General features: G+C 37.5%; 1 protein-coding gene across 6 annotated transcripts in view; it reads right to left on the minus strand.

The window, feature by feature from the left end:
• PGS1 (phosphatidylglycerophosphate synthase 1) overlaps positions 1-26,340 on the minus strand; it is a 48,021-nt gene extending 21,681 nt beyond the window's left edge. For 2 of the 6 annotated variants that reach the window (XM_051995480.1, XM_051995481.1), the window contains exons 1-7: positions 25,689-26,339; positions 11,610-11,799; positions 11,151-11,228; positions 9,713-9,812; positions 9,203-9,392; positions 7,396-7,574; positions 2,847-3,368 (exon numbers count right to left, since the gene is read on the minus strand). In XM_051995480.1, coding sequence (XP_051851440.1) covers positions 2,847-3,368; positions 7,396-7,574; positions 9,203-9,392; positions 9,713-9,812; positions 11,151-11,228; positions 11,610-11,799; positions 25,689-25,822 — 1,393 coding nt within the window. In that variant the 5' untranslated portion in view covers positions 25,823-26,339. Of the gene's footprint in view, positions 1-2,846; positions 3,369-7,395; positions 7,575-9,202; positions 9,393-9,712; positions 9,813-11,150; positions 11,229-11,609; positions 11,800-25,236; positions 25,574-25,688 lie in introns of those variants that run through there. The other 4 variants (XM_051995482.1, XM_051995477.1, XM_051995476.1 and 1 more) reach the window with 4 other exon arrangements.
• Positions 26,341-27,576: the final 1,236 nt, after the last annotated feature.

Consider the following 27,576-nt stretch of genomic DNA (forward strand, 5'->3'; position numbering starts at 1 on the left):
AATATTTAAGAGCTGGGACAACTGGGAACGATCTCTCAGCCACAAACACAAGAGAAGACGACAGACTCCATCTTTGACCAGCTACGTAAAAGCTCTCCTGCCTCCTTCACTCTTCCACTAAGACCAAAGACTCAGGCTGATCCCAAGGTCCGGAAGTTACACCAGGCATCACCAGATATGTGTGCATATAACTTAGCTAACATGCATCTCTCCATACATCAGTTCTAATAACAGTTGCAGAAATAATGGGTATTAAAATTTACATACTCTCCCCTAATTCTCTCTTTTTTGTTCTCAATACCACCACCACCAAACTTAAACTTTCTTTTACAAACATGCCACAAGATTACCAACCATCTCCCTGAAGGCTCTTTCCTTCCCTGAGAAAACTCACAGAAAATCCAAGTGTCTCTAGTCCTATACAGATCTGGTCACTCACCAAGGAATACCTGGGATGCTCTCCCAAGATCTGGGACATGGGCAATTAAAAAATCCTGCAGGAACCAGCATGGAAAATTAATTATAAAAATTAATTTACAAGAGAAACACTTCCCTCTAACTGCAAGAGAAAAACAGACTTAAGAATTAAAAGACCTAACTTCCAGGCTTGCACTGTGATTGCATGACCTTAATTGTACACTTTTTTTTTTCATCTAAGATATGGAGATATATAAACATACAATAATAATACTTCATTTATCCTTGGCACATACAACTATTTTCCAAGAACCAGAAAGCTAAAAGAAAAGGAGTCCAGGAGCTCAAAATAGACTTTATTCTATGCACTTTACTCACAAGTAAACACCTGAAACCTTCATTAATTCTTTTTACTTAGCAGGTTTCTCAGCAACAAAAATAGCTGATATTTATATAAGGTTTTAATATTTACAAAGGCTTTTCCTACATATTCTCATTTGATCCTCAACATGCCTATAGTTTCCTGTGCAGATATTATTCCTATTTCACAGAATTAGAAATTGAAGCCAGAGAGATGAAGAAACAACCTTTGGCTCAGCAACTAGTAAGGGGGGGTGAGGGGAGGAGGAGTGGAGGGGGGCACACAAACACCAACCAAAGTCTCTCTGAATTCAGTAATGCTCTTTCTGCTAAGCCACACTGCCTCTAATTCATGAGTTAAAAGGCACCAATGAGAAGCAAGGAAGCATTCCAATAGCAAGAAGTAACAGCAAACATGGAGACAACAAATATTTTAAAAGTAAACATATGAACATGAAACTGAAACTGCACAAACAAAATTAAAGTATCTAGAACAAGAAGGGTTCAGTGTGAAAACTTTGTATGCACAATTTTGTGTTAAATGTGATTCAGGTTTTCTTTAGAAGCTATGCACACAAATACCAGAAATATTCAAGGTCAAAAGCAATTCCCAATAAAGAAATGGTCAAAGGTCATAAGCAAATAGTTCTCAAATCACTAATAATAAAAAACAAAATCAAAACAACTCCTGAGGTTTAACTTCATACTCAGAAATGTAGCAATGGTAATAAAAGATAGGCATGATCAATATTAAAAGTTGTGGAGAGTCAGGCAAACTAATAATGTATGCAATTCACTGCAGGTGGGGCTGTGAACTGATCCAACCATTCCAGAAAATAATTTGGAATTATGTAGAGTCATTAAAATATCCATGCCCTTTGATCAAAAGATTCCACTACTAGAATATATTCTAAGGAAATAAATGAAAAAAAAAAAAAAAAAAAGACTCCATAGGCATCAAAATATTTATAATAGCACTTTTTGTGGTAGCAAAGAACTAGTAACCAAGTAAATGCCCATCAATTATGGAATGGCTTAACAAATTGTGGTACAATATTATATAGCATAAGAAATCATGAGCATGATGATTATAAAGAAGCATGTTAAGATTTAGACAGACTAATTCATAGTGAAGTAAGCAGAACCAGAAAACATAACAATGAGTACAACAACGTAAGATGAAAGAACCACAAAAATATCATATCTGAATGTTGCAAAATTACCAAGAACAATTTTAGCCCCAACAAAAAGATGAGAAGACAGAATACCTGCTCCTTTTTTAAGGGGTCAGGGTCCACATATATGGAACAATACCTGTAATAACTTCCGTTTTCATTATTGATTAGTTTTTTTATTAGTTTAGTTTCATTAGTTTTTTTCATTCTTAATTAATTTTGCTGAATTTTCTCCCTTTTTAAAAACTGTTTATTAAAAGAGTTCACTCTCTGGAAGCAGGAAGGAAAACCTAGGGGAAACCTAGGCAATGTAAAAAAAGATTAAAAATCTTTTTTTTAAAAAGCAGATTTAAAAACAAAAAAAAGCACAGAACTCCAGAGTTCTGGAGGAATAAATGATTACTCACACTTTGGGGAATCCCTAAGGACATTATATAGTCCTATAAATGATCTTCAAAATTGTACAAAAAGAAGTTACATATTCTACTCTATATATTCTAGTTATGAAGGCTGGTTACTTTGTAATAAAATTCACAAAGAGTCCCATGAAAATTGACTAAAATTAAAAAATATATATGATTTGGACTTAAAAGAGGTAAGCTTCAATTAACTTTAAAGTTCATTTACATAAAACAGCTTCTTTCCCCACAATGTCAGATAAAAGTATTACTCTACCTTCTACAATGCTTTCAAATATAAAATGGGATAAATGTTAAGTGTTCAATATTTCAAGAGATACTGAGTTAAGCTCCTATATAAGCAGGTAGGACCTTGGAACTAAATTATGGAGACAGGGAAGAAACATCCTCACCCACACTCTAACTACACCTAATTTTTCTTACCAAAGTTCCCCACATTGGGAACTTCACCTCATGCTAAATATAACACTCTTACCTTTGGCATGAAAGGTCCAACCACTCCGCCAATACTCCTGCAGCTGCACTCGTTCCTGCTGCCCTAGGCTACAGACCTCACTGTAGAACTGTCTCTCTATGTGGACGTAAGCAGCAGGAATGGCACCAGCTACCCCCTTAGCCCCAAAAAATCCATTCACTTCAGGTGAAGCTAACAGAATATGGTACTCAGCCCGAGTGCCCAGGACCAGGTCCATGTAGGCCTGAGTCAGGTTGAAATACCCAGTAGTAAGGTAGATCTTAGCACCCCTCTCTGCCTCTGTCAGCAGTGTCTCTGTAACAATCTCATCAATTTTAATCTCAAAGGGCTTCATCTGAATCAATGGATAAATCCAGGTATCAGGAGCTGGTCTTCGGTCACCAGCTGCTGCTGCATCTTCTTGGGTTAGAAGGGAATCACTGTGAAAGGTCTGGGCATGGAGCAGCTGCTGTCGGGTCCGGGCTGCATTGATCACATCCATGACTCTCTTGTTGGCTGCCTCACAATATGCTGTTTGGTCTCCTGCAAAAAAGCATAGACAGATCAGTGAAGAAGGAAAAGAAACAAGTGGGACTCAGAAGCCATGATTCTTTAATGTCAAAGCACAGGCACTGATAATAATAAACATACAGCCTTTTGTACACTAAGTGGTGGTAGCTTAGAAATTCTCTTAATTGGTCTCTGTTAAAACCAGGGCTATTTATCAGAGTTGACTAGTTGGGGGAAAGAGATTAAACAGAAGTAAAATAACTATACAGGAATAGGACCTATATAGAAATAGACCTTGGCTAATCTCACTGGCACCATGTTTTATCACCTATTATTGTCTACTTACCATAAAATACTGGTATATGACTTAAGTGAAGAAACTATATGTAAAGTATTTTAATCCTTACATGCTATGTCAGCTAAATTTTTTTTTATTTCTTTTTATTAGACAAATGATTTTATTTGTTTAAAGAATTGCCCTACAAAGGCAAACCAGCAATTGATCTGTAACTTTTTATGCTCCTAAAGGATTGACTGGCCATTTCCCCCACAAACAGTATTGCTGAATAGGGTTTTCCTATCCATTTTACTATGCTGTTATGATGAAAATGGTGGAGATGATAACTACTACCAAGTACTACATGAGCTAAGTAACCACATATCTTCTTAGGGCACAGTGAATAAATAACTTATTTTGTCCCTGAATATCCTCTTTTAAATCCCTTCTTTTGGATAATTTTTCCCACAGAATTTCTCCTCAGTCATCTTCTGTCTCCTGAGCACAATCTTATTACTACCCACTCCTGACCAGAAAATAGTATTGATATCTCTCTTTATCCAAATGATTTCTCCTCTTTACATGTTCAAGGCTGTCTTGTAAAATTTAAATTATGAGTAAAAACACATGTTGACTATATCTCAGGTTTGCTTAAATAGCAATATCCTGTTGAAACTCAAAAAAAGGAAAAAAAAAAAAAAAAAAGGAATGAAACAAAACAATTCTAAAGCCAAAGTCTATGCAAGACCTATTATCCCCTTTTACATCTTTATAAAATATAATCCCTATGTTCAAGGAGTTTTCCATCTTGTAGAAGAGGTAAGACGTCATACAATCTGACATCAGGGATAAGCAGAAAATGCAACAACACAACTATCTTTACAGATGATGAGACCTGGGATCCACCTTAAAGATTTAAGTGAATAGAGATGAGAGACTCCTGCCAACGATTTTTTTCTTCTATTCAATATGAATTTATTAAGTGCCAGACCAATGAACACAAACACTAAAACAAAATATTTTCCTCATAACAATCTCTTTAGATATAAAAATAAACGTATGGTGTCATACTCTAAAATAAGGGTTCTTAATATGGGTTCCTCAGATACCTCCCCCCAAAAAAGTTATTTCAGAAGTTTGTAAAATTAGATGAGAGAGGGGGAAATGACATTTTTCACTATTATTATTGACATCTAACTGAAATTTAGCATTTTCTTTCCTTTATTCTTACACTTAAAAACATTATTCTGAGAAGGGATTCACAAATTTCACCAGACTTTTGTGCCAGAAGTCCATGGCACAAAAAGATGAAGTATAAGTATTGCTCTAGAATTTATCCCACAGAAACATTTCCACTCTACAAAGTGATTCTCATTTCTGATTTCTAATGAAACCTTCAATCTATAGGAAAAGAAGGAAAAGGAATGGCTGCCTGACAAGAATGGTAGCACAGAGTGGTTAAAATGGGCTTCAAAAGAAAAAGTAGTTGAGGATGGTCTTGAAGATGCAGACACTATTACGTGTCTTTAGGTGGAATGGGAACCTCAGTTCTCTCTGCCATTCCACAAACTTCCCTCATTAAGATGCTAGTACTCATGATTTCAACCACAAACCTTCTTGAAGACAATCAGCTGAAACCACAGGAATTGAAAGAATGCAAGTACCCAAGGGAACTGTTAACCTCCACCAAGATTTCCCTGCATGCAAAGAGTGGTATTCACTAACCAGGCAGGAGGCTACAGAGTAGATAGGAGCTGCAGAAGTCCCTGTATGACAATGGTTTGGTAGGAAAATGCTCCTGAACAGTTCAACCAATGCATGATAAAGACAGTCATTTACTAGAGCTGTTTCCTATAAGTACTGGGCAGGCACTTGGCTTACTGCCCCAAGTATATAGCAAAGAACCCATACTGTTCCCACCCTTCCCGGTGCCAGATCTTTTATACCACAGATCCTCTTCTCTGGCTAGGCTCTGGTGAAGTTTCCTTCATTCAAAGCTTGGACCTCTTTTCCTGCAAAAAACTGAAAACTGAAACTGAATCACTCCACATTCCTAGGCCTACAGATGGCCTATCTTGATTTTCAAAGTCTTGCATCACAAAAATGGATCAAGGTCACTATGAAGGTCAACTAGTCTAAAGTAAATAAATCACAGTTTACCAATCCCAAGAGTTCCCCTTGTCTTATTTCCCAAGAATACTCAAAAGGAACAGGAGAGGGGAAAAAAAGATCATCATTCCAGCAGTGTTTCTACTGGGCTATATTATACCCCAAAGAGATACTAAAGAAAGGAAAGGGACCTGTATGTGCCAAAATGTTTGTGGCAGCCCTGTTTGTAGTGGCTAGAAGCTGGAAAATGAAAGGATGTCCATCAATTGGAGAATGGTTGAGTAAATTGTGGTATATGAATGTTATGGAATATTATTGTTCTGTAAGGAACGACCAGCAGGATGAATACAGAGAGGACTGGCGAGACTTACATGAACTGATGCTGAGTGAAAAGAGCAGAACCAGGAGATCATTATATACCTCAACAATGATACTGTTTGAGGATGTATTCTGATGGAAGTAGATCTCTTCGATAAAGAGAGCCTTAATTGATCAAAGATGGGCAGAAGCAGCTATACCCAGAGAAAGAACACTGAAAATGAATATAAACTGCTTGCATTTTTGTTTTTCTTCCCGGGTTATTTATACCTTCTGAATTCAATTCTCCCTGTGCAACAAGAAAACTGTTTGGTTCTGCACACATATATTGTATCTAGGATATACTGCAACCCATTCAACATGTAAAGGACTCTTGCCATCTGGGGGAAGGGGTGGAGGGAGGGAGGGGAAAAATCGGAACAGAAATGAATGCAAGGGATAATGCTGTAAAAAATTACCCTGGCATGCGTTCTATCAATAAAAAATTATTTTAAAAAAATCATCATAACTTCATCTTTCAGGAAGATGAGGCACTAAATTCCATTTCAATCACTACCAATACAGCTCAGCTTATGTAGTAATCCAAACCATACACATCCCACTAGTGCAGGAAGCCAAAATAGTATCAAGTCAGAAGCAACACCAAAATGAAGGGTAGATTTCTAAATACTCAAGAATGTACTCTTTCTTTTTCTCCTGTGTATCATTGCCTCTTCTGCCTGATAAACTGAAATGAGCAGCAATTAAACTAGTATGGGGAGCTATATACAACAGCAAATGTTATATGACAGCTGGGTCATCCAAAGACAAACAGACTCTCTTTTCCAGTGGCCTTATGTATACTAAAAATAAAAGTTAATATGCTGGGGCAGCTATATGATGCAGTGAATAGAGAACTGGCCCTGAAATCCAGGAGGACCTGAGTTCAAAACAGGCCTCAAACTCTTAACACTTCCTAGCTGTGTGACCCTGGACAAGTCACTTAACTCCTGGGGGAGGGGGAGTTAATATGCTACTAAGCTTGATACATTCCCAACTATCTCACCCACTGGAACTATCAAATAGCAAGGATTTGTGTAAATCAAATGATAATTTATTCAATGCCACCTTTTAAAGCAACAAGAATAAAATTACTCAACTTAAAGCTACTTCCCTACAGATTTTAATCAAATTTTATTTGAAATGTGTATCCAAATCCCCAAGACATGAATGCTTTTTCTCAATCCAAACTAAGATTCGGAACATATTGGCAACAATATGTTCAACATATTACAAATAGGCAGGTAACTCACTCTTTTGCTTCTCATCCCTGCCCAACCAAAACCTCAGCAAACTTATATAGCACAATCCCCCTACCTTTGTAAGGATGTACCATCCCTTCCACCATCTGTACAGAGTCATCACCCTGAAGCTGTAAGGACACATCCCCTACTGCATTCACAAGCTCTGTGAAGAAGTCAGCAATCTCTGGGCAGTCCTGCAGAAACACATATCGGTCCTGGCGATTGGTGAAGTAGGAGTCACTCAGGTTTGCACTAGAAGGAGGGAAACAGAGGGTAAAGATCCTATTTCTGTCAAAGGCATCACTAGACTAATCACTCAAGTTTACAGTCTTGGAATCAAATCATACACTATCCTCTCACGTCTACTGATTGCCAAGTCTTGTTAAGGAGACAGAAATCAACACTTCTCACATTTGTTCTCTTTTCCCCACAAATACCAATCAGCATAGTTCAGGCCCCTATAATCTTTTGTCTAAATTATCAAAATACCCTCCCCCCAATTGGTCTCCCTGACTTGTCTCTTCCCACTATGAAAAAACAAGCTATATACAGGACATACATCAAACAAGGGAAGAAAAATTATAGAAATTAAGAGGTATCAAAGAAAGACTTCCTGTAGCAGGTAGGATTTTGGCCATGACGTGAAGAAAACCAAGAGGTAAAAATGAGGAATAAAAGGATTATAGGCATAAGAAGCAACCAAGGAAAATAGTCATAGTTCTTAGATGGAGTGCCTTGGAGGAACAGCAAGGAGGCCAATATCACTGGATTAGAGTAAAGAGGGATGGAGGGGTCTGATGCATAGCATGTAACTCAAGAAAGACTAGAAGGGTGGAGAGGAAAGGTAGGTTATGGAGGGTTCTGAATATCCAACAAGAGGACTTTCTATTTGATCCTAGAGGCAACTGGGTGCCAATGGAGTTTATGGAGTAGGAACAAGGGTGATATGGGTCAGACTTGCCCTTTAGACATTTTTGACATCTGAATGAAGAACAGAATAGAGAGAAAAGAGACTTGTGGCCAGATACTAACAAGTTATTTTCAATAGTTCAAGTGCTTACACCTGGGTTGTAGCAGTATCAGAAAACAGAAGGGGACAATTCAAGACGTTACAACAAAAATAAAACTACAGGCCTTGCAATATATTATATAGGGAGCATGAAGAGGCTGGCATACATGCTTTTAATGGATTTTTGTTCACTAACAGTTAATGCAGAAAGTCATAGGGTACCCTCCTAATGACCTAGCCTAGCCTTCAGGACAGATGAAAAAAAGCTGGCCAATTCAACTCCAGGTATTCCAATGCTTAAACTATCTGAATGGCCACTATATACAACATTATACAAGGTAAGGAAGGAGAAACAAGTAAGATAACCCATGCTTTAAAGAATTTACTATAACCACATGAAAAAGCTGCAGAAAATATTAAATTACACTTCTATAAAGAAATGACAAATCACTGGTTGGAAATAGCCAGATGGAAGAGATAAAGCTTAAACTGAACTTTTAATGGTAGACAGGCCAGCAAGAATACTGGACTCCTCCTGGAAGTAGTAGTATGACCATAATCCTGCCATTTTTTAGGACTGTGATAGCAAGAGACCCTGAAGAGAGTTACGCTCACAATTATATTTCTCAATAATAGAAAAAAAAAAAAAACATATTTCCTACATCACATAAAAGATCCATGAGCTGCCAGAGGATGTCAATGCTAAGGAAGGCACCTAGAAAGCATCTTCATGAAGGAGTGTGAGGAAAGAGATTTTTCTAAATACCTAAATTTTTATCTTCCCAAAGCTCCATTATTTCCTCCAAAGTAATCTTGGGAAAAAATAAAAACAAAAAAAGCTCTAATGAGATATAGACAGAGGCTAACTCACCCACTCAAGATCACACTGTTGTCAAAAAGATAAACTTTAATGTGTTGAAGACCAATGGTCTCATTGAAGCGTTCAGGAATAAGGAGGCGGAGAAGTCCACGAAGGTTTGGAGTGTGGAAAAGGGAGACACGAACCTGCTCAGGAAACCTCCGCAGTAATGGGAGCAACATTGTGCGAGAGTTCTTCCGACCTAGAAATGAAAAGAAAGCAGGAAAGAATGCTAACAAGAGGGGATCACTGACACCAGATCCCAATAAACCTGTTGGTCAGCATATAATTGCCAATCTTAACACCAGTTGTTTGCTTCAGTTTCTCAAACCAATTGGTGCTACGTCTGGGCAGGGAATCCTTTCTAACCACATATTATAACATCCACCAGATAAAGAAGAGATGAGATTGGCTGAATCCTCTTGGGCTATGTGACAGATATATCTCTTTCCAAGGACAGTAAGGACAGTGGAATTTTTTTAAAGAAAAAGTTTAGAGGATGAAAAGGGGAGAAATACCTACCTCTTGATCCTCGGGTAAAATCTAAGAGAATGGAGACTTTGAGGTCTGAAGAGAAATTTGCTTGGAGTGACCTTTCTAGACTACTTTCTATACAATCCACCTGTTGATAGATGGGGGGAAAAAAACCCAAAGAACATATAAAGGACCCAAATAATATTTTAGATACTTGTAAGATCTGCCACTATTAATATTGCAATGCTATCTAATCACAGACACTGAAATTATATACACACTATTAGTTTTAGGGGGAAAAATACCATAATAGGTCAAATAAAAGAAAATTTTCATGAAGCCATCCCAATCCACAATTGCTTAAATTGGCATTCAGAAAAAGATTGATTACATGTTAAAAAACATGTTTCCTAGACTATAAATGCAACTGTTTTCAAAATTACTTTTAGGATTTAAGCTCTCAAATGCATTGCAACCAGTCAGATAAAAATCTATAGAGAAGCAAGAGTACCACGTCAATAATACTACTCCATAAATATTTATAAATGAATTAGCCCAATATACAACTCTTCCACCTCCTTAGATTGGAGAGGACACTGTTCACATATAAGAACTAACAAGGTTTTCAAACTTTTAACTTCTATACTAAGTGATTCTCAAAAAAAAAAAAAAAAAAAAAAAAAAAAAAAGAGCTCCAAAGAGAAAAGCAGAAAAATAGAAGCACTTAGGCCAATTTGCTTTTTCACATTTAAACCCCTCCCCCATTTTCAAGTACCTAAATAAAAGTAAATTAAAAAAAAAAAAAAAAAAACATTTACTATTAGAAAAGATGCCTACTTCAATACCCCAAAGTCACAAAACAAACCCAGAGAAGCAAATCTAAAAGGATGGCCTCCTTCACTTTAGGGTCACAATAAAAGTTATAAATTCAATCTGCATACAGAAATACATTTACATTCTATGTATAGATATATCTATATATAGATTCCTAATCATAGAATTTCCCCATGCTAAAAATCATTACAGATGACAAGAATGGCATTACAGAAAGTTATTGGCTGTTTAAAAAGTTAAATATATAAATCATACTTCATGTAATTCATACTAATAGACCAATCAGATCTGATCTATATTTCTTATCTAGCATATGGAAGCCATCCTAGAAGGCTTCCAAAAAGTAGTGTAGCTAAGAAAAACATCAGACTATCTTCTGATTCATTCCTCCATCACCTCTACTCGTATCTCCAGCTAACTTATACATTTGTACAAAATAGATGGGAATTCAGATCATAGCAACTTTGTTCTTTAATTAGAACATAACTTTGTACTAATTCTCCTGACATCTGGAATAATAGAGCCTCTTGTCAACTATGTGAGTTTCTAACTATTGACTCTTAACATAGGGAAAAACAAGGTCACAGGGTTTAAGGAAATGGATACATTGATGCAGCTGATAGCACTGCTTTCTCAAAACATTTACACTTACCAATTCCTGTTCCAAAGGACCTGTCCCAAGGTACAGAGAGGCCATCACTACTCGCCTCTTGGCTGTCTTTATCTGTCCCTTTAAAAACAAAAAACACAAGACTATAAATACTCACAATCCCTGTTTTTTAAAAGCTTCTCATTTCCATACTAAGCAATCCCATACTATAATATGCAAGCCAGAACTCCCTCTATGACAAATTAATATTCATTACATGGCCATGGTAGAAGTTTGTAAAGAGTCTACAAACGTTATTGAAAATAATCATTACGTTCCTTGATGCTCCTGGCATATAATTCAAATCATGCCACGCAAAAACAAAAGGAGAAATAATGGAAGCATTTGAGGCCAAAGCAAAGAAATCACAAGCTTTTGACACAGAAAGGAATGGGTGTCACAATCTACATAATGTGGTTTTCCCAGTCTGATGAGAGGGTCTTTTCCCCTGACAAAACTCACCTTCATGAGCTCAAAAAACTCTGCTGGAGAAGATAATACCTTAACATGAGAGCTAGAAACACCAAATTCTGGAACCAAGTTTCTTATCCACTGAAACCTGTGAACCCCCTCGGGACACAGGCAGCAAGGTGGGGAGGTGACCTGAGGAACAGGTGGGGATAGCAAAGGAGCCAAAAGGAGCCATGGTGACCTAGGTAAAAAAAAAAAAAAAAAAAAAAAACCAAAACTATTTTGTTACATTCTACCACAAATTCCCCAAAAAATTGCTCCAGAAATGACCAAGAGAGGCAACACAACTATTTTGACATAGTTCAAGAAGAATTTTTCTTCACTATCAATGGAGCCATTGGAAAAGACTGGAAGGGAGATGCAAATAAAGAAGGAGGGGAAGGAAAGGAGCATTTATCACATGCCTATGACTCAGATGACAGACTGGTATGACTGACAGAATACAAAAGCACAAGCAAAGAATCTACTTCTTAAAAAGTTAAATTTTAAGAGAAAATTTAGTAGCATCTAGGGTTGAGGAAGAAAGCAATCCAATGTATTAAAAGGAATTGCCTTTTCCCCATTAAAAATATTTCAGACTCAATTACACTGTGGTGGGCCATATCTTGATATCTGATAGGGTTATGGAGTTGTGTGGTCAGAATCAGTCTATCAGAACTCTCATCAGGAGGCTGAAACATGATTGACAGTAACTAGTTTTGACAAGGAAGAAACAGTGGGAACTCTGGTCCAACAAGAATCCCACAAAGGTGGGACCCATTCTGTTTCGTGACTGCTGCAGTTATCTATTAATAGGCAAATCCTCCTCAATACAAAAAGGGAAACTGTGGCAAAGAATGTTGAAACATCCCAAGGCCTAGACGACTACAGATATCAGGAAAATGATTTCACTTACTAGCTTTACAACAAAACACAGAGCTTCCTAAGGTTTGTAAATATCTTTACAAATAAGCTAAATGCCTTTACAGATAGCTTTCCCAGAAAACCCACCAGTTTGTTTCTTCCAATTCACCATAAGGCTTAAGTTGGTTGAAAGGAGATAACTAACTAGGGCTTGGGCTTTATTAATACTATGTAAAGGGTGAGAAAGAAGTTATACTTCATAATAATATCCATAATAACTCTTCAAATTGAATGATACCTTTTGGCTGTCCATTTCTTAAATCTCACTATGTTTATAAATATTAATGGGCAGCTACAACTCTAGATCCAAGATATACATAGTTGATTATTGCCTCAATCTAAATCTGTAAGCCAACAACCTCCATTAATATACTTCTACGTTATCTTCAACATAATGGAGGGATTGTTCTTGATAACAGAAAAATTCACATAAAAAAAAAAAAAGAGGGGGGGGGGGAATGGCACAAGTGATTTTTCCCAGAACAATCTCCTAAAAATGACAACAGTAGTATTTGTTAACCAATAAGACAGAAACAAATCAGTCCCTACTTTCAAAGGGAAAATTTCAAAATTTACTAGTAGACTAAAACACCCACAGACAAAAATAAAATGCAAAGTAACTGTGGGGAGGATAGAGAACAAAAATAATTTCAGGAATTAATTATGGACTCTTATTCGATAGCACCAGAAGTGAGCTAGAGTAATTAAGAACATCTACAAATAGTGGACAGATAGAACAGTTGGATGAAAGCTGCAAAGAGAAAAATTTAGAATAAATGCAAGGAAAAACTTCGAAGCAATTAAAAAACTGTCTAAAAGTTGAACAGGCTTCTTTAAGGCAGGTGGTAAAGACTACACTGGAGAGGTGAGAGGTCTTCTAGCAGTGGCTAGATTGTTTCAAATTATGTTTCCTATATAAGTTGAACTATGAGTGAAGTCCTTTATAATTATCAAATACTGTGAATTTGACATACATGATCCTGCAAACAAGACCAAGACAGTTAAAGAATAGTCAAACAGAGCAAAATATCCAAGACAAACATTACAAAAATTTAGAAAAGAAAGAGAAACAATTCAGGAAGAAGGACTAGTCAATGAATATCATAGAGAGATCAAGAAGAATGAACTTGAAAAATAGGTGAGTAGATTTAATAAAGAGATCTCTGGAAACCTTGAAGAGTTTAGTTTCAGTGAGATAGTAGGGATGGAAGCCAGATTGCAAAAGCTTAAAAAGAACCGGAGATAACATATAGCTTTATCCATCTAGGTGTGCAACTGTAAAAGAAAGAAATACAGGTATAAGTTTGAGGGGGGGGGTGTCATAGTCAAATTAAAGTTTTTCTTTTAAAAAATGAGGAGATAAGGACATATTTGTAGGCAGTAAAAAAAGAGCTAAAAAGACAAAAGAGGCAGGTTGGATGAAAAGGGCAAGGTCCAGGATGAGAGAAGATGAGATCAATGCTACATTTTGAGGAGTTGGCCTCAGCCAGGAGAAATCTATCTGTTTCTTATAGAACAAAGTAAAAAAGGAAACGACATTTAGAGGATTTAAAGTATAGAACTGGGGAGAAAAAAGCAGGCCCAACAGATGATTTCTATTTTGTCAGTAAAGTATAAGCTGTTTCAAACTTTGTTCAAAAGAGATAGAGAATAGGTGGTATATGTAGCTTGAGATAAAAGATGGAACTGTGGGAAAGGCAGTAGAGTCAATCAAGGAAGAGTAGAAAAGAACTGCTATGTGGAAATGACTTGGTATTAGATACATTTCCAACCCAATAGCTGGGATAGTACTATTTCTTTTAACAATATTCAGGAGGCAGCTAAGTGGAACAGTGGATAGAGCACCAGCCCTGAAGTCAGGAGGACGCAAGTTTAAATCTGGTCTCAGATACTTAATACTTCCTGGCGGTCTGACCCCTGGACAAGTCACTTGATCCCAACTGCTTCAGCAAAAAAAAAACAACCAAACAAAAAACTCAATATTCATCAGCATAAACAGAAGAAAAGTAAGGAGTTACCAAGTTTGGGTGTGGATAAAACAAGATTGATAAGACAAATGGGAAAGGAGTTGGATGGTAAAAGACAAGGTACTCATTAACTAGAATCAAGATTGGAAAACATGGATGCTGGTCTAGCAAAGCAGGAAAAGCTAGATTGAATGGAAGTTATGATGAGAAGGTAATGATATAGAATAAGAATTTATGTCTGAGACCATAAAAAAAAGAAAAGGACGCACATGTGCAAAAATGTTGGTGGTAGCCCTTTTTGTAGTGACAAGGATCTGGAAACTGAGTGGATGCCCATTAGTTGGAGAATGGCTGAATAAATCATAGTATATGAAGGTTATGGAATATTATTGTTCTATAAGAAACAATCAGCAGGATAATTTCAGAGAGGCCTGAAGAGATTTACAGGAATTGATGCTGAGTGAAGTGAGCAGAACCAGAACATTGTACACAGTAACAGCAAGACTGATTGATTGTAACATTAGTGGCTCTTTTCAACAGTTCCAACAGACTTGTGATGGAGACAGCCATCTTCATCTAAAAAGAGGACTGGGGGATTGAATGTGGATCACGACATAGTATTTTCATTTTTTTTTGTTGTTGTTGTTCTTTGCTTGCTTATCCCTCCCTCACTTTTTTTCCTTTTTGATCTGATTTTTCTTGTGTAGCATAACATATAGAATATGTATAGAAGAATTGCACATGTTTAACATACTGGATTGCCTGCTGTCTAGGGAAAAGGAATGGGGGGGAGGGGGAAGGAGAGAGAAAATTTTGGAACAAGGTTTTGCAAGGGTGAATGCTGAAAACTGTCTTTGCATGCATTTTGAAAAATAAAAAGCTATTATTAAAAAAAAAAAAAAGCTACACTCTGAAAATTGCCGATTTCTGGAATCATAGATATCAATTAGTAATGATGATAACAGGAAGACCACGCCTATATATGAAGTGGAGTACCAATGATCAAGGGAGCTGAGAAGCTGTTAACTAGGAGACCAATATCTAAAGGAATTATTAACATATACATTGAGGAGCAACTAGATGGTTCGGTGAATAGTGCAATGGCCCTCAAGTCAGGAGGATCCAAGTTCAAAGCTGAACTCAAGACACACTTAACAGCTGTATGATCCTGAGCAAGCTGTATAACCCAATTGCCTAGCCAAAACAAAAACACACATGAAATCCCCAAATATGATGGTAGAGATTGGAGCTAGCAAAGATGAGAAAGGAAGAAGAATCTGAGTGCTATGAATAGAAGAATACAAATAAATGAAGTTGAAAAAAAGAGAAGTTGCTCAATGGCAGCAAAAGGTATGTCTGAAAGTGGCATTAAGAAGTAAAGAATATCACACAACGCTTTTTCCAACCCTGTTCTATGTAGAGGAGTGGGGAGCACCACAATAGAAAATGCATCTAAGTAATACTGGAAAGAGTGATCTGCAATGCTGTATCTTCTGGAAGAAATCAGGTTTTTGCATAAATGATATACACAACAAGGAAAGAAAAGACTTACATGAAAGCCAGAAACAAGACAAGATAAATGGATGTTTTTAAATGTTTAAACATAGAAAAAAGAAAAATGTAAAGGATAGACTAGTTAATGGGAAGTTTCACAGGACTCAAAGATAGGACTTAACAGATCTTTAGGCTTCCAAAAAGAGAAAGGAAGGCACTACAGACAGAAAAAGAATATGTAAAAAGAGCAAAGTTTGAAAAAAAAATCGGCCTCTGTAGAGGGCAAAGTCCAAAAAGGTACCTTGAATCAGACAACAAAGCACTTAAGGCTAATTACCTATTCGATGTGAGAAAATGATTCTATTAGCATATGTTTGAATAAATGGCTCTTCTCACTGTAGGTGCTTGCTGAATATTTGGTGTTAAGATAATCATAAACAAGGATTGGAGGAGGAAGGGACAGAGGCCAGAGTGACTTGGTGACAGATCTAAAGGAAAGAAGTTAGTGACTCCAGACTCCCGAATTCAGGATTCTGCTTGCCTACTTCTTTCATTTCTCCCCCTAAAGACCAAGGACTTTAATTCATCCTGACTCTGGCTGACCCCGAGGCCTCCAGGGAACTAGCCCGGACTGTACAAGCCTCCTTTTATAAAGGAAAGTATACAACAAAATAAGTATTCCAAAGAGTTTCAGGGTGCATGTAAAGTACCAAGGGGTGTAGACTGGGAGGGAACTGCACTAGTGGGCATGTCAGGGTTCCTGCTAGGCCTACTTGTAAATCAATTCCCTCTCTGGCAGGTAACTCACTTTGGGAATGCTCCATCAGTATCTATAGGCCCTAGTCTTGCTAAAGTTAGGTGTATATTTGTATTAGTTTCCTATTTAATTTGTGAACTGATTCATTTTCATTAGGTGATACATGATGAAAGCCAATTCAAATTATTTTTTTAAAAATAAAATAATTGGTAACATTTATAAGAAGCTTAGAGATTTACAATTATTTTATGGACAAGATTTCATTTATTCTTCACAGCTCTGTGAGATACACACTATACAGGCATTGTTATCCTCCTTTATGTGATGCATCCACGTCTACAGGGAAGAATTATTCTTCCAGTTAGTAATTATATGTTACTTATGTGATAATTTTACAAACCAACAGGGAAAAGTACTTTTTTTTTTTTTTTTTAAAGCACCAACATGTTCAGGGGACATCACAATTTATAACTGACAATCAATACAGCTCACAAATCAAAATTCAGCATGCAAAAACTGAAAGTTTTTTCTTCACTGGTTTCTCTCCTAAACCCTTTTTGCATTCTACCAAAGAAATTATGTATACACACACACACACACACACACACACACACACACACACACGAATTCAGTATATAACTAACTGCCTCTTCCAGAATTTTCTCAGAAAATGCTTACCCCAAAGCCACAGCAGTCCAGTTTCCAAAATGACCACATGCACACGTAAATCCTCTTACAGGATAGGAATAGAAGTTATATACCCCTTTCAACAATAACCTAACTTCCAAAGAGTTTGGAAGGAAAGGAAGATGTAGCTAATTATTTTATCCTTTATCAAATTTATCAGATAAAAGAAAACAGAATTCACAGTTTCCACTTTGACTTAAGCTGACTACTTAATCATTTTTTTCTAAATAAGAGAGTACCTGTAAAATTTTTTGGAAGATACAAAAGAGATATTTTAGATGTTAAGCTTCTGTTAGCTTTGCCTCTCTCACCGACTACAAAACTGATCAAGTTCCATTTAGTGTACCACAAAAATGAAAGATGAAAGCTGGAAGAGAAAGGGAGTACAGTTAGTTGGCAGCAATGATGTCCTGAGTACTAAGAATGAGACAACCTGCCCTAATTCACTATAAAAACCTCAGCCTGCAGTTCTAACACTAAAATGGAAACTGCATTCTCCAGAAACCAGCTCAGCTTCAGCCTCCCACCCACACAAAGCTTGATACATGATAGGAACAGAAAACTGCATGACTTCAAAATTCTCAGGATTATTTAAGTGGTTAGTGCCATCTCTAGGTAAAGACTCAAATTATCAGAATAATTTTTTTTTAATGGAATTGCTTTAAGAAACAACAAAACCTTGATGCAACAGTGAGAAAAATTCAGGGATGACTTCCCTGAACTAGCTTAAATAAGGTATACACTGATTAACATTATGATCTCTAGTTCTTGACTTCCTGGATTGAGAACATGCTAAGGTAAAAACGAGAAAGACAGTATAATATTAGTATCAACACCAATAATGGAGTGAGAACACCACGGAATTTTTCCAAATTGCACATTTTTCCCTTTCAAGCCAACCATCCTCTCAGAAAGAAGCCTGACACCCTCAAACTTCTGGGGAAATCCAGATTTCTTTGGAAAGACAATTAAGTGGCCCCATTCCTTGGCTTTAAACTGAGACTGAGTTAAGCTATTCAAAAAATATAAGCTTCTGTCTCCAGTTATTTACCAAACCATTCAAATAAGAAAGCAATAGCTATAGTCTCTGGTCATCTACATAAAGCGATGCTAGATATTAGTGAATCTTCCTTACCTTCCCTTAGACTGGGAATCAGGATTCAATGTCCCCGAGTTATGTTATCATTGGATCTCACACAAATTAGTACAAAAAGATGAAAAAAAAATTTTTTTTAAACCAACCAATCTTTTGAGACTGCAATCTTTTCAGAAAAGCTTTTTATTAAAAAAAAAAAAAAATCCTACTATTTTCAGTCATAAAGATGAAACATACACAAGTAAACTAATGAGAAGTGAGAGTCATCATATTTACTGAGAAAGGATCAAGAAACTATTTGAATGTAACACACTTCCTACAACACTATCAACAGTCTTTCCAGACTAATGTAAGACAAACCCCAAATAGGGGAAACAAGCACAAATTCCCGGAGATTACAAAAGACCAACTGCCCACTTAACTACTAACAATAGATTCAATGTGTTGAAAAACTTGCTAATATTTGGCTAAATACTAATAAAAAGACAATTCTACTTTAGAAAGAAGTATAACTCTAATCTAGCACTATAAATCTAAAACTTACTTTTGGAGCTCACCTTATAGTAAGAAGTCTAGATTCAAATTTCCCTTGGGAAAACAAATGTAAAAAACCCTAATGAAGACAACTCACATTACTATTCACCCAAAGAGCTACAACTCCCAGTCATCTTGAAGTATTATTTTAGATTAATTAGCTTTTAATTACACACAAACTATTTATCATCCACTACTGAATTTTTTTTCCTTTGATTATCAAGCATACATCTCAATTGAATAACATCATCAAAAGTCAAAAACAAAAAAGGAAAAAAATCACTGCAAAGTAAAAACCAAATGATTTTCTGGATTATCCTCCAATGAATCAAATAATCTCTACCAATATTCGTGTCTAATACTCAGGATTAGAAACTGAATTGTTAAAAACCTCTGTGATTTAAGAGAAAGACTTGTACTAAACACTAACCAAGAGTATTTTTTAAAATGTGGTGTTCTCTTCTTTAAAATAATAATAATGGTTCTCTCTGGGAGCAGGTTTCTTGGGGAGGTTTTCTGGAGGCAGCCTTAGTTTCAGTTTCAAGTAATAATCACCCAAATGCAGCCAGGTGCTAAAAGTTCAAATCTTTTTATTGTGTCCTTTAATATAGCCGGTTAGTTTTCTTAGAAGCCTATCTTCTCTGCTTGGTTCCAAGAGCTCCCTCCGAATGTCTCCAAATCCAAAGGTTTGTCCTTCAGCCTCCAGCCAGCACAAAGGTGGAAATTGGAATGAATCTCTTGTCTCCTTGTCTGGGGCTAAGCAGCTTTCTGGAGAGCCTTTCAGACCAGCCTTGGTCTCAATGGGGGAAGTGCAGGAGGCCAGCCATCATTCTCAGTTCCACTTAGTACCTTGTTTCTTCTGGCCCATAACATCTCCTTGTAAGATCAGATCAATCATACTGAACCACGCTAAATTAGATAATTATTGTCTCTATCAACTCTAACGACTTTGTAAGGATTCCAACACTTTGGGGCCAGATTATGAAGACTTTAAAAGACAAAGAGAAATTTATATTTGATACTTAAGGCTATAGGGAGTCACTGAAGTTTATTTGGTAGAGGAATAAGCTGGTCAAACCTAAACCTTGGGAAAATCCCAAAATCACTTTAGCCACTGTACATATGGAATGGATAAAAACAGAAAGACCAGTTAGAAGAAATGATGAGAACCTGAACTAGGATCATAGTTGTATGAAGGAATGTGAATAGATGTGAGACAGACACAGAAATGACAGAATCTGGCATCTGATCAAATATGTGGGGGTAAGTACAAATTAAGGGTCATGGTTACAAACTATATGGTGGAGACCAACACAAACAAGGAAAATCTGGAAGTTCTATTTTGAACTTGGAGAATTTGAAACTTCCTGTAGAAGAGGCATGACTATAATTCAGCAGCCATAGGGCTGCACATATAGTTTCACCTACATCAAAATAATTAAACCATTGAAGCTGATGAGGTCATAAATGAGAGAGAAGGGAAGAAGATGAGTAGAAAGCCTTGTATTCTATACTCCCAGGCTTCTTGCTCTCCAAACAAACTGGAACTCCCTCTATCCAGTTTCCATGCCTTTGCACTGTTATTTACACCTAGAAATGACTTCTTCACTTCTACTTCTTAGAATTCTGCTTTCTTCAAAACAGCTCAAACACCACAGAAGTCTTTCTTGATCTTCCCCCACTGCTAAATGTAATCATTCCCAATAAACTGGGCCTGGCACACAGTAGGAACTAATTCAAATGAAAATGTTATCTCATCAATTCAGGAGTTCCCTTTAATGATGCAAATTATAATCACTTTGTATTGTCTGTCCTATGCAACTCTCATCCATGTTAGCCCCAAAAGTTTTCATAATAGGCTAGTGGCCTTGGTCATGTTCTCCCAACATCACAAAGGTAACCAATGGATGCTGGCCACCTACCATCCTTTGCCTTTGCCCTATAACTAGTTTATCTTTTCTTCAGTCATAATAACATTCCATTTTTCTGAGTTCTGTGTCAGTTATGTACCTTTGCATGACCCTCTGGGAAATACTCATCTTTACCTCTGCAGAGGCTATGGTGTTTTGCACCCTACTTCCATATAGCAACACCAGCAAAATGTTAAAACTGCAATTTTCTCAAAAATATTTCAGCCTACTCTTCTCTGGGCTAGGCTTTCTGTCCCAAAAATACACACTGCTGCACAAACCCTTTACCAGGTGTCTACTCAAAAGCAGGTTGAATTCTGAGCAACAGACATTCTTTATTCACTTAGTCTTTCCTGTGGCTTTCAGATCTTTCAGGAAATTCTATGATGTCTTGCAGTTGATGCAATCAACACAATGTCATCTACAAACAAAGGCATTCCTTACTTCACTTTCCATAAAGTATCTTTTTCAACTTGGTGAGTCTCTGTGCTAGAGCTCCTCTATCACAGTGGCAAATGTAGCTCCATGTTTTTGTGTCCTACCTGATATTTATTATCAAAGGGTAACTGGACAAGTTATCTTCTTGCTACATTTTCCATGGCATCTCAACATACAGATAGGAGGACCTTGCATTAAAAGAGCATATAAGAATTCTTTGTTTTGTTCTATTTTTATAATTAGCAAACAAGCACAATGGACCAAGGTGTGGTCCATGGTTGGTTGATTGCAAAAACTTGATTGTTCCCTACGAATGCCTATGAAGATGCCCTCAGTTCAAGTACAGATGAATCTTGAAGATTTTGTATAGATAGGAAATTAAGACATATGTTGGAAATCATAAATATTCTCTCAGTTGCCTTTTTAAATAAAGTCTGATGTTTTTCCCCCCACACCTTTGATACCTCTCTCTCCTTGAGATCCCAGAACCTTTCTCTACATAGACTTCCAAATCAGCTTCTTTTCCAGTCTAATCTCTTTAATGCCATTTCTATCCTCTTCTACAAGCACCTAATGTTAGGACATAAATGTGATGGTTTACTACTTTTGATGGGGAAATGCTTTATTGAAAAAAAGAGTAAAATCACAAATACTATTCTTTATACTATGCATGGAAGGAACCTATTGATTTATCTAATTTATCCCTATAAGCTGTTCAAGAATGATAGTATCCTATTTTCAAGAATTAAAGGGAAGAGATTTTCTCTGTAAATAAACTATTTCACAGGGTTTTTTTGTAAGAAATTTTATAAACTTTGGAGAATTATATGAGTATCTGTTGGAATCTTTACAAACTGCTAACTCATTAGAGTTGATAGAGACAGTAATTATCTAATTTAGCATGATTCAGTATCCTTGATCTAATCTTACAAGGAGATGTTTGGGCCAGAACCTGAAACAAGGTACTAAGTAGAACTAATTGATACAATGCTTATGTTCACACCTTTACTCATTGGAATTCACAAATATGGGAGATTCACAAAGCAAACTTTGTGAATTCACACCTCCCTTAGGTGTGCCTCCAGAAGGAGGAGTCAACCTTTGGGAGATGATATATAAGAAGCAGACTCAGTCGGGAGTTAAGCTGAATTAGATTGGAGAGGAACACACTGGGACGGGCACGGAGCACACTGGGACGGGCACGGAGCACACTGGGACAGGAGCAGAGGACTCTGGGAGATTGAGAGCCAGAAGCCCTGTCTCCGGCTGAAGGACAAACCTTTGGATTTGGAGACATTCGGAGGGAGCTCTTGGAACTAAGCAGAGAGATAGGCTTCTAAGCTAACCGGGCTATACTGAAAACAATAAAAGATCTGAACTTTTATCACCTGGCTGCATTTGGAATAATTATTGATCTGAACTGCAACTAAGGCTGCCTCCAGAAAACCTCCCCAAGAAACCTGCTCTCCTCCAGAAAGAACCATTCTTATATTATTTTAAAAAGAGAAAATCACCATAAGTATCAGTTATTAAATGAATGTTATGAGTTATAAATGAGTTATTATTGCCTCAACACAAGTCAACAAAGCATTCCCAATTTCCTTTACCAGAAATTGTTCTAGTTTAAATACAAAAGGAACAATCTTAAATTGTTTGTGCTCAAAATTGCAATACTTTTCCAAAATCAATTATAAATCAATCAATCTCTTGGTGGGTTGCCTTCTTGACCTCACCAAATTCTGGAATGGATTATATTCCCTTCAGCAAATGGGCACAAGCAAAGCTATTTTACCACAGAGGCAGTAATGTAGCACTTGAAACAGTTCTAAAACAGTTCTAATACTGAAATCTCCTAAAGTTCTTTTTAGCCTTTAGTCTATGAATCAATCAAAAATCATTTCTGAGTTGAGTGCTATGTGCCAGGCAATGTGCTAAATTTTGGTGATACAAAGAACAAACAGCCCCTCCCTTAAGATTACATTCTAAAGGAACAATCAACATGAATATATACAAAATATATGCAAAATGAATACAAGATAGTTTGAAGAGGAAAAGCACAGGGTAAAAAGTAAAAATATTCTAGGCATTATGCAATAGCTCATGCAAAAAAGTACAAGGACAGGAAATAGTACGTCACATGTGAGAAACAGCCAATAATCCAATATGGCTAGATGTCATATATGCAGAGGAATCAGACATGTGTAAGACTAGAAATGTAGGGACATGTTGAAAAAGTTTTAAAATCAGGAGTTTATAATTTATCCCAGAAGTAAAAAAGAGCTACCAAAAAACTGAGTGGATGACGTGGTCAGACCCAAGTCATTTTAACAGTTATGTGGAAGTGAGTTAAAACTTGAGGCAGTAAAATAAATATTGCCCAAAAATCTAGGGTAAGGTATGATTGAGGGCCTAAGTTAGAGGACTGGCTATGTCAAAGAAAAGAAGATATACTCAAGATAGATGCTGAGGAGATAAAAATGACAAGTTTTGGAAACCAAATGGATCTATGGAGTGAAGGAAAATGAGTACTATTAAAAGGACAGTACTTGCCTCACTAATAGAAAGTTCTGAAGAGCAACAGTTTGAAGGTAAAGATAATAAACCATGTTTGAACTTGTTGACTGAAATTCCTATAGAATATCCAATGCGAAATATAACAGGCAAGTGGGAATGTAGAACTTAGGCTATATAGATATATATGAGAGTCACTGACAAAGAAATAACAACAGATAACAGACATTAGCAGGTAGATGATGATGTGGATAGAGATATGAACTTAAGACTTTACCTGTGTGATAGGTGATTTAATCTGTCAATTTCAGATTCTTCATCAGTAAAATGATATTAATAGAACTACCTCAGAGTTCTTGAGGGTCAAATGCTATAACAAAAAAGACTTTGCAAATCATCAAGATTTTTTTTATAAATTATTACTATTATTCATGAAAGCTGGTGAAGTTATCAAGTGAGAAAAGAGAGAACAAAAAAGAAGGTCCAAGTTGGAGTCTTGGGATATATCCAAAGTTAGCCAGTGTAATATCGGATGTCAATTCAGCAAAGAAGGCTAATAACAAATGATTGGATAGGTAGGAGAACCTGGAAAGAATAGTATCACAAAGACCCAGAGTAAAAATAACATTTAGAAAGGGCGATCAATCATATCAGTAATCAATGATTTAATAACATTTAAAGTTTTATTAAAAGCTTTGTGAGATGGAGAACCACCATAATCCAAGAACCATTTCCCAAAGAGCTACTTAAACCCAAAAACAACTGAAGTCACGGATGTTTGTGCTGAAGGTCAGAAGTCAATCTTGCCCAAGTAATACAAATATTCTTTAAAGAACTTAATCACCTAAGGAAAGTGGTTTTTAAGATTTTGTTCAAACAAGTATTTGCTTTAGGCTTAAGTCTCCCTGGCAAGATACAAGAAATCTATTAACCCACATCAGAAACACACAAAGGAATCATAGCAAAACTCTAGATTCAGCACCATCTTGGAGAAATATTTATTCTCGAGGATTACTTCCAGTACAATTTGTTTCAAAATCTACTTTAGTATTGACACATACCAAGTAATTTTCCAAAACATCAGCCTCTTGAAAGAAGCAAGAAGGGCTTCAAGTGATTACCCTACCAGGTTTGAGTTTAATTCAATGGGGATTGCTTCACAGCCAGGATGTGAGAAAAACTGCATGCACAAAATCCCAGCAAGGCTGATTCACCCACCACTGCGTGTGACCTGTAACAAGGATTACTAAAGACCCAAATGGAAATGAAAAGATACTCCGAACCCTAACAGGGTCTATAGCGAAGACATGCAATCACTGACCACATCCTGATACAAGAATTAGGACATTCATTTCCTCGAGCTCCAGGAATGGGCAGCACACGCGACCTCTTTCCCCAGCATTAGGCCGAGGACAGTACCCTGGCAGTTAGTCAAAGAAGCAGCAGAAGCAGGGACTCGGCAGAAGGCTGACTAGAGGCAGATCGCCGGCCTCCCTTTGGGAAGTCGGAAAGGAGGCTAGTACAGAGAGCAGAGTCCGAAGTGGGGCGTGACACAGGAGATGGGTGGGGAGAGGGCGCCAAGCTCCCGGGGCAGTGGTGAGGGAAATGTGTTCGCAGGGAGCCGAGCAGGGGTGGGGGTCGGAAATGGGGGGGCGTGGGGGGAGACGGAGGGAGGGAGGGAGAAGTAGCAGCAGCAGCAGCAGCCTCATCGATCCCTCGCGCGCCGGAGCCGCGGCACCAGAGCCCCTCCTGCTTCGGCCCCTCCCCACTCACCTCCGGCCGCGGCGATCTCTGTTCCTGTTGAGTCGGTCCGAGAGGCGGCCCAGGAGAGCAGCTAGCCCGGGCCGGCCAGGCAGGAGGCCCAGCAGCCGCCTCCAGAACACCGGGCCCGCCGCTACCGCCGCCATGGAGACTCCCAACTTCCGCTTCCGGCTCCTGGAAACTTTATTGACAGCACGGCCAGAGGACTCAGTTTGGACCTGCGCCTGGGGCCCTGCAGCAGAGAAAAAGGAATTAGTACTCTACAACGCTACGGCTTACTCTACACTGTACTAAGAGTTCTCCAACACCTAGATTCATTTCGTTCTCACAACCCCCATCCCATCCTCAGTGAGGCAAGCTAGAACTTTTATTGTTCTGTATATGATCTCCATTTTTAAATCTAGTAAACTGACGCTTAGGAGTGGAGTCGCTTTTCTAAAGGGAAGTGTAAAGGTTTCCAAAATGTTAGCCCTGTGCACTTTACACCCTCACACAGGCCTGGGATATAAATCCCCCCACACAGAAATACCTAAATCACCTTATATTCACATAACCTGTTAAAACATAAGCGTTCCCCCAAGTGCATGGTATTGATATCATGCAAGCTACCTTAACTTTTACCTTAACTTAATAGCCGTATGCCTAGTGTTGGGGATGCAAAGAAAGCCCAAAAGTGTTACCCCTGTTATCTTCCAAGAAATCTTCCAATAGATGAAACAAAACAGAAAGTGGTTGGAGGATATTTTGAAAGGGAAATCGTTGGCAGCAAGGAAAACTTTTTAAACCAAGTTGGGATTTGCCCTGAATCTTAAAGAAAGCTAGAGAATCTAAGAAGCAGAAATGGCATCAAGCACAGCCCGTGAAAATGTCGAAGTTGGGAATGAAGTATCCTGTGTGATCCTATGACTCTCCCAAGGACTTGTTCCTATTACCTTAGTCTTTTTCATTAATTCAGGCCAGTCAGGAGGCCTGGCCTAAGATGGTTGCCAAAAATGAGGCTTGTCATAGTAGGAATGTCTTCTCCTTAGTTCCTTTGGAATATCCTGGGGAGGACAGGAAGTCTCTAGTTTTCTCAATATCGACAGAATATGTAGATGAGGTAGGTTTCTTCCGGGCCTCCATTAAAATAGAAGTGATAGGTTTATTCTGTTTTTGGATAAAATATAGACCGAGGGATCTACCTCTGTTTATGAAATTTATGAATATCAGAATTTCCATTTCTTGGACACCTAAGGTTACTTTATTATTTTCTGGGAAGATTTCCCCCCCCTTCTCCCCTAAACTCACAGTATTCAGGTTCATCTATTTTTTCTAAAGTAAACCGGATTGTAGAGTTGTATTTCCCTGTGTCCTGCATAAGTATAAAATATGCAGACATATTTACTTAACATCAGGCAGTGACATTTATCGATATTTAGTCTATTAGCCTGACCACTGTTGGTTTGATTATCTAAAGCCTGAAGGCCTAAACCAGAAACCTTCCATTCCAATCTCTCCAGATGGCAACAACCAATTAGATGCCCCACCCCCTTTCAATGCTCTCTTACTTGTGATGTAATCTCTTGTAACAAAATCTATAAAAGCTGTGCATATTCACTGATTCTTTAGTCCTCCTGCTGTGAGTACTTTCATTTCCCTTTATCTGTCATGGCTGGACTGCCCATCTCTCATGAGATGTTATAATAAACAATCTTTCTGCTTTCTACTTTGAGTGATCTCTGAGTAGTCATTTTGGGTAGGAGTCTTCCCCTCCCACACAGAGTGAATATGATGAGGTCCTGAGTAACAAGATGGAGCTAACAGAGAAAGCCTGAAATATTAATGGAATTAATTCCTGAAGCAAGCAGGGGAGGGCACTGATGGGGATCAGTTCAATCTTATAGACCCTATGTGAAGGTCA

The sequence above is a fragment of the Antechinus flavipes genome, chromosome 4, assembly GCF_016432865.1.
Source record: "Antechinus flavipes isolate AdamAnt ecotype Samford, QLD, Australia chromosome 4, AdamAnt_v2, whole genome shotgun sequence".
Classification (NCBI taxonomy): domain Eukaryota; kingdom Metazoa; phylum Chordata; class Mammalia; order Dasyuromorphia; family Dasyuridae; genus Antechinus; species Antechinus flavipes.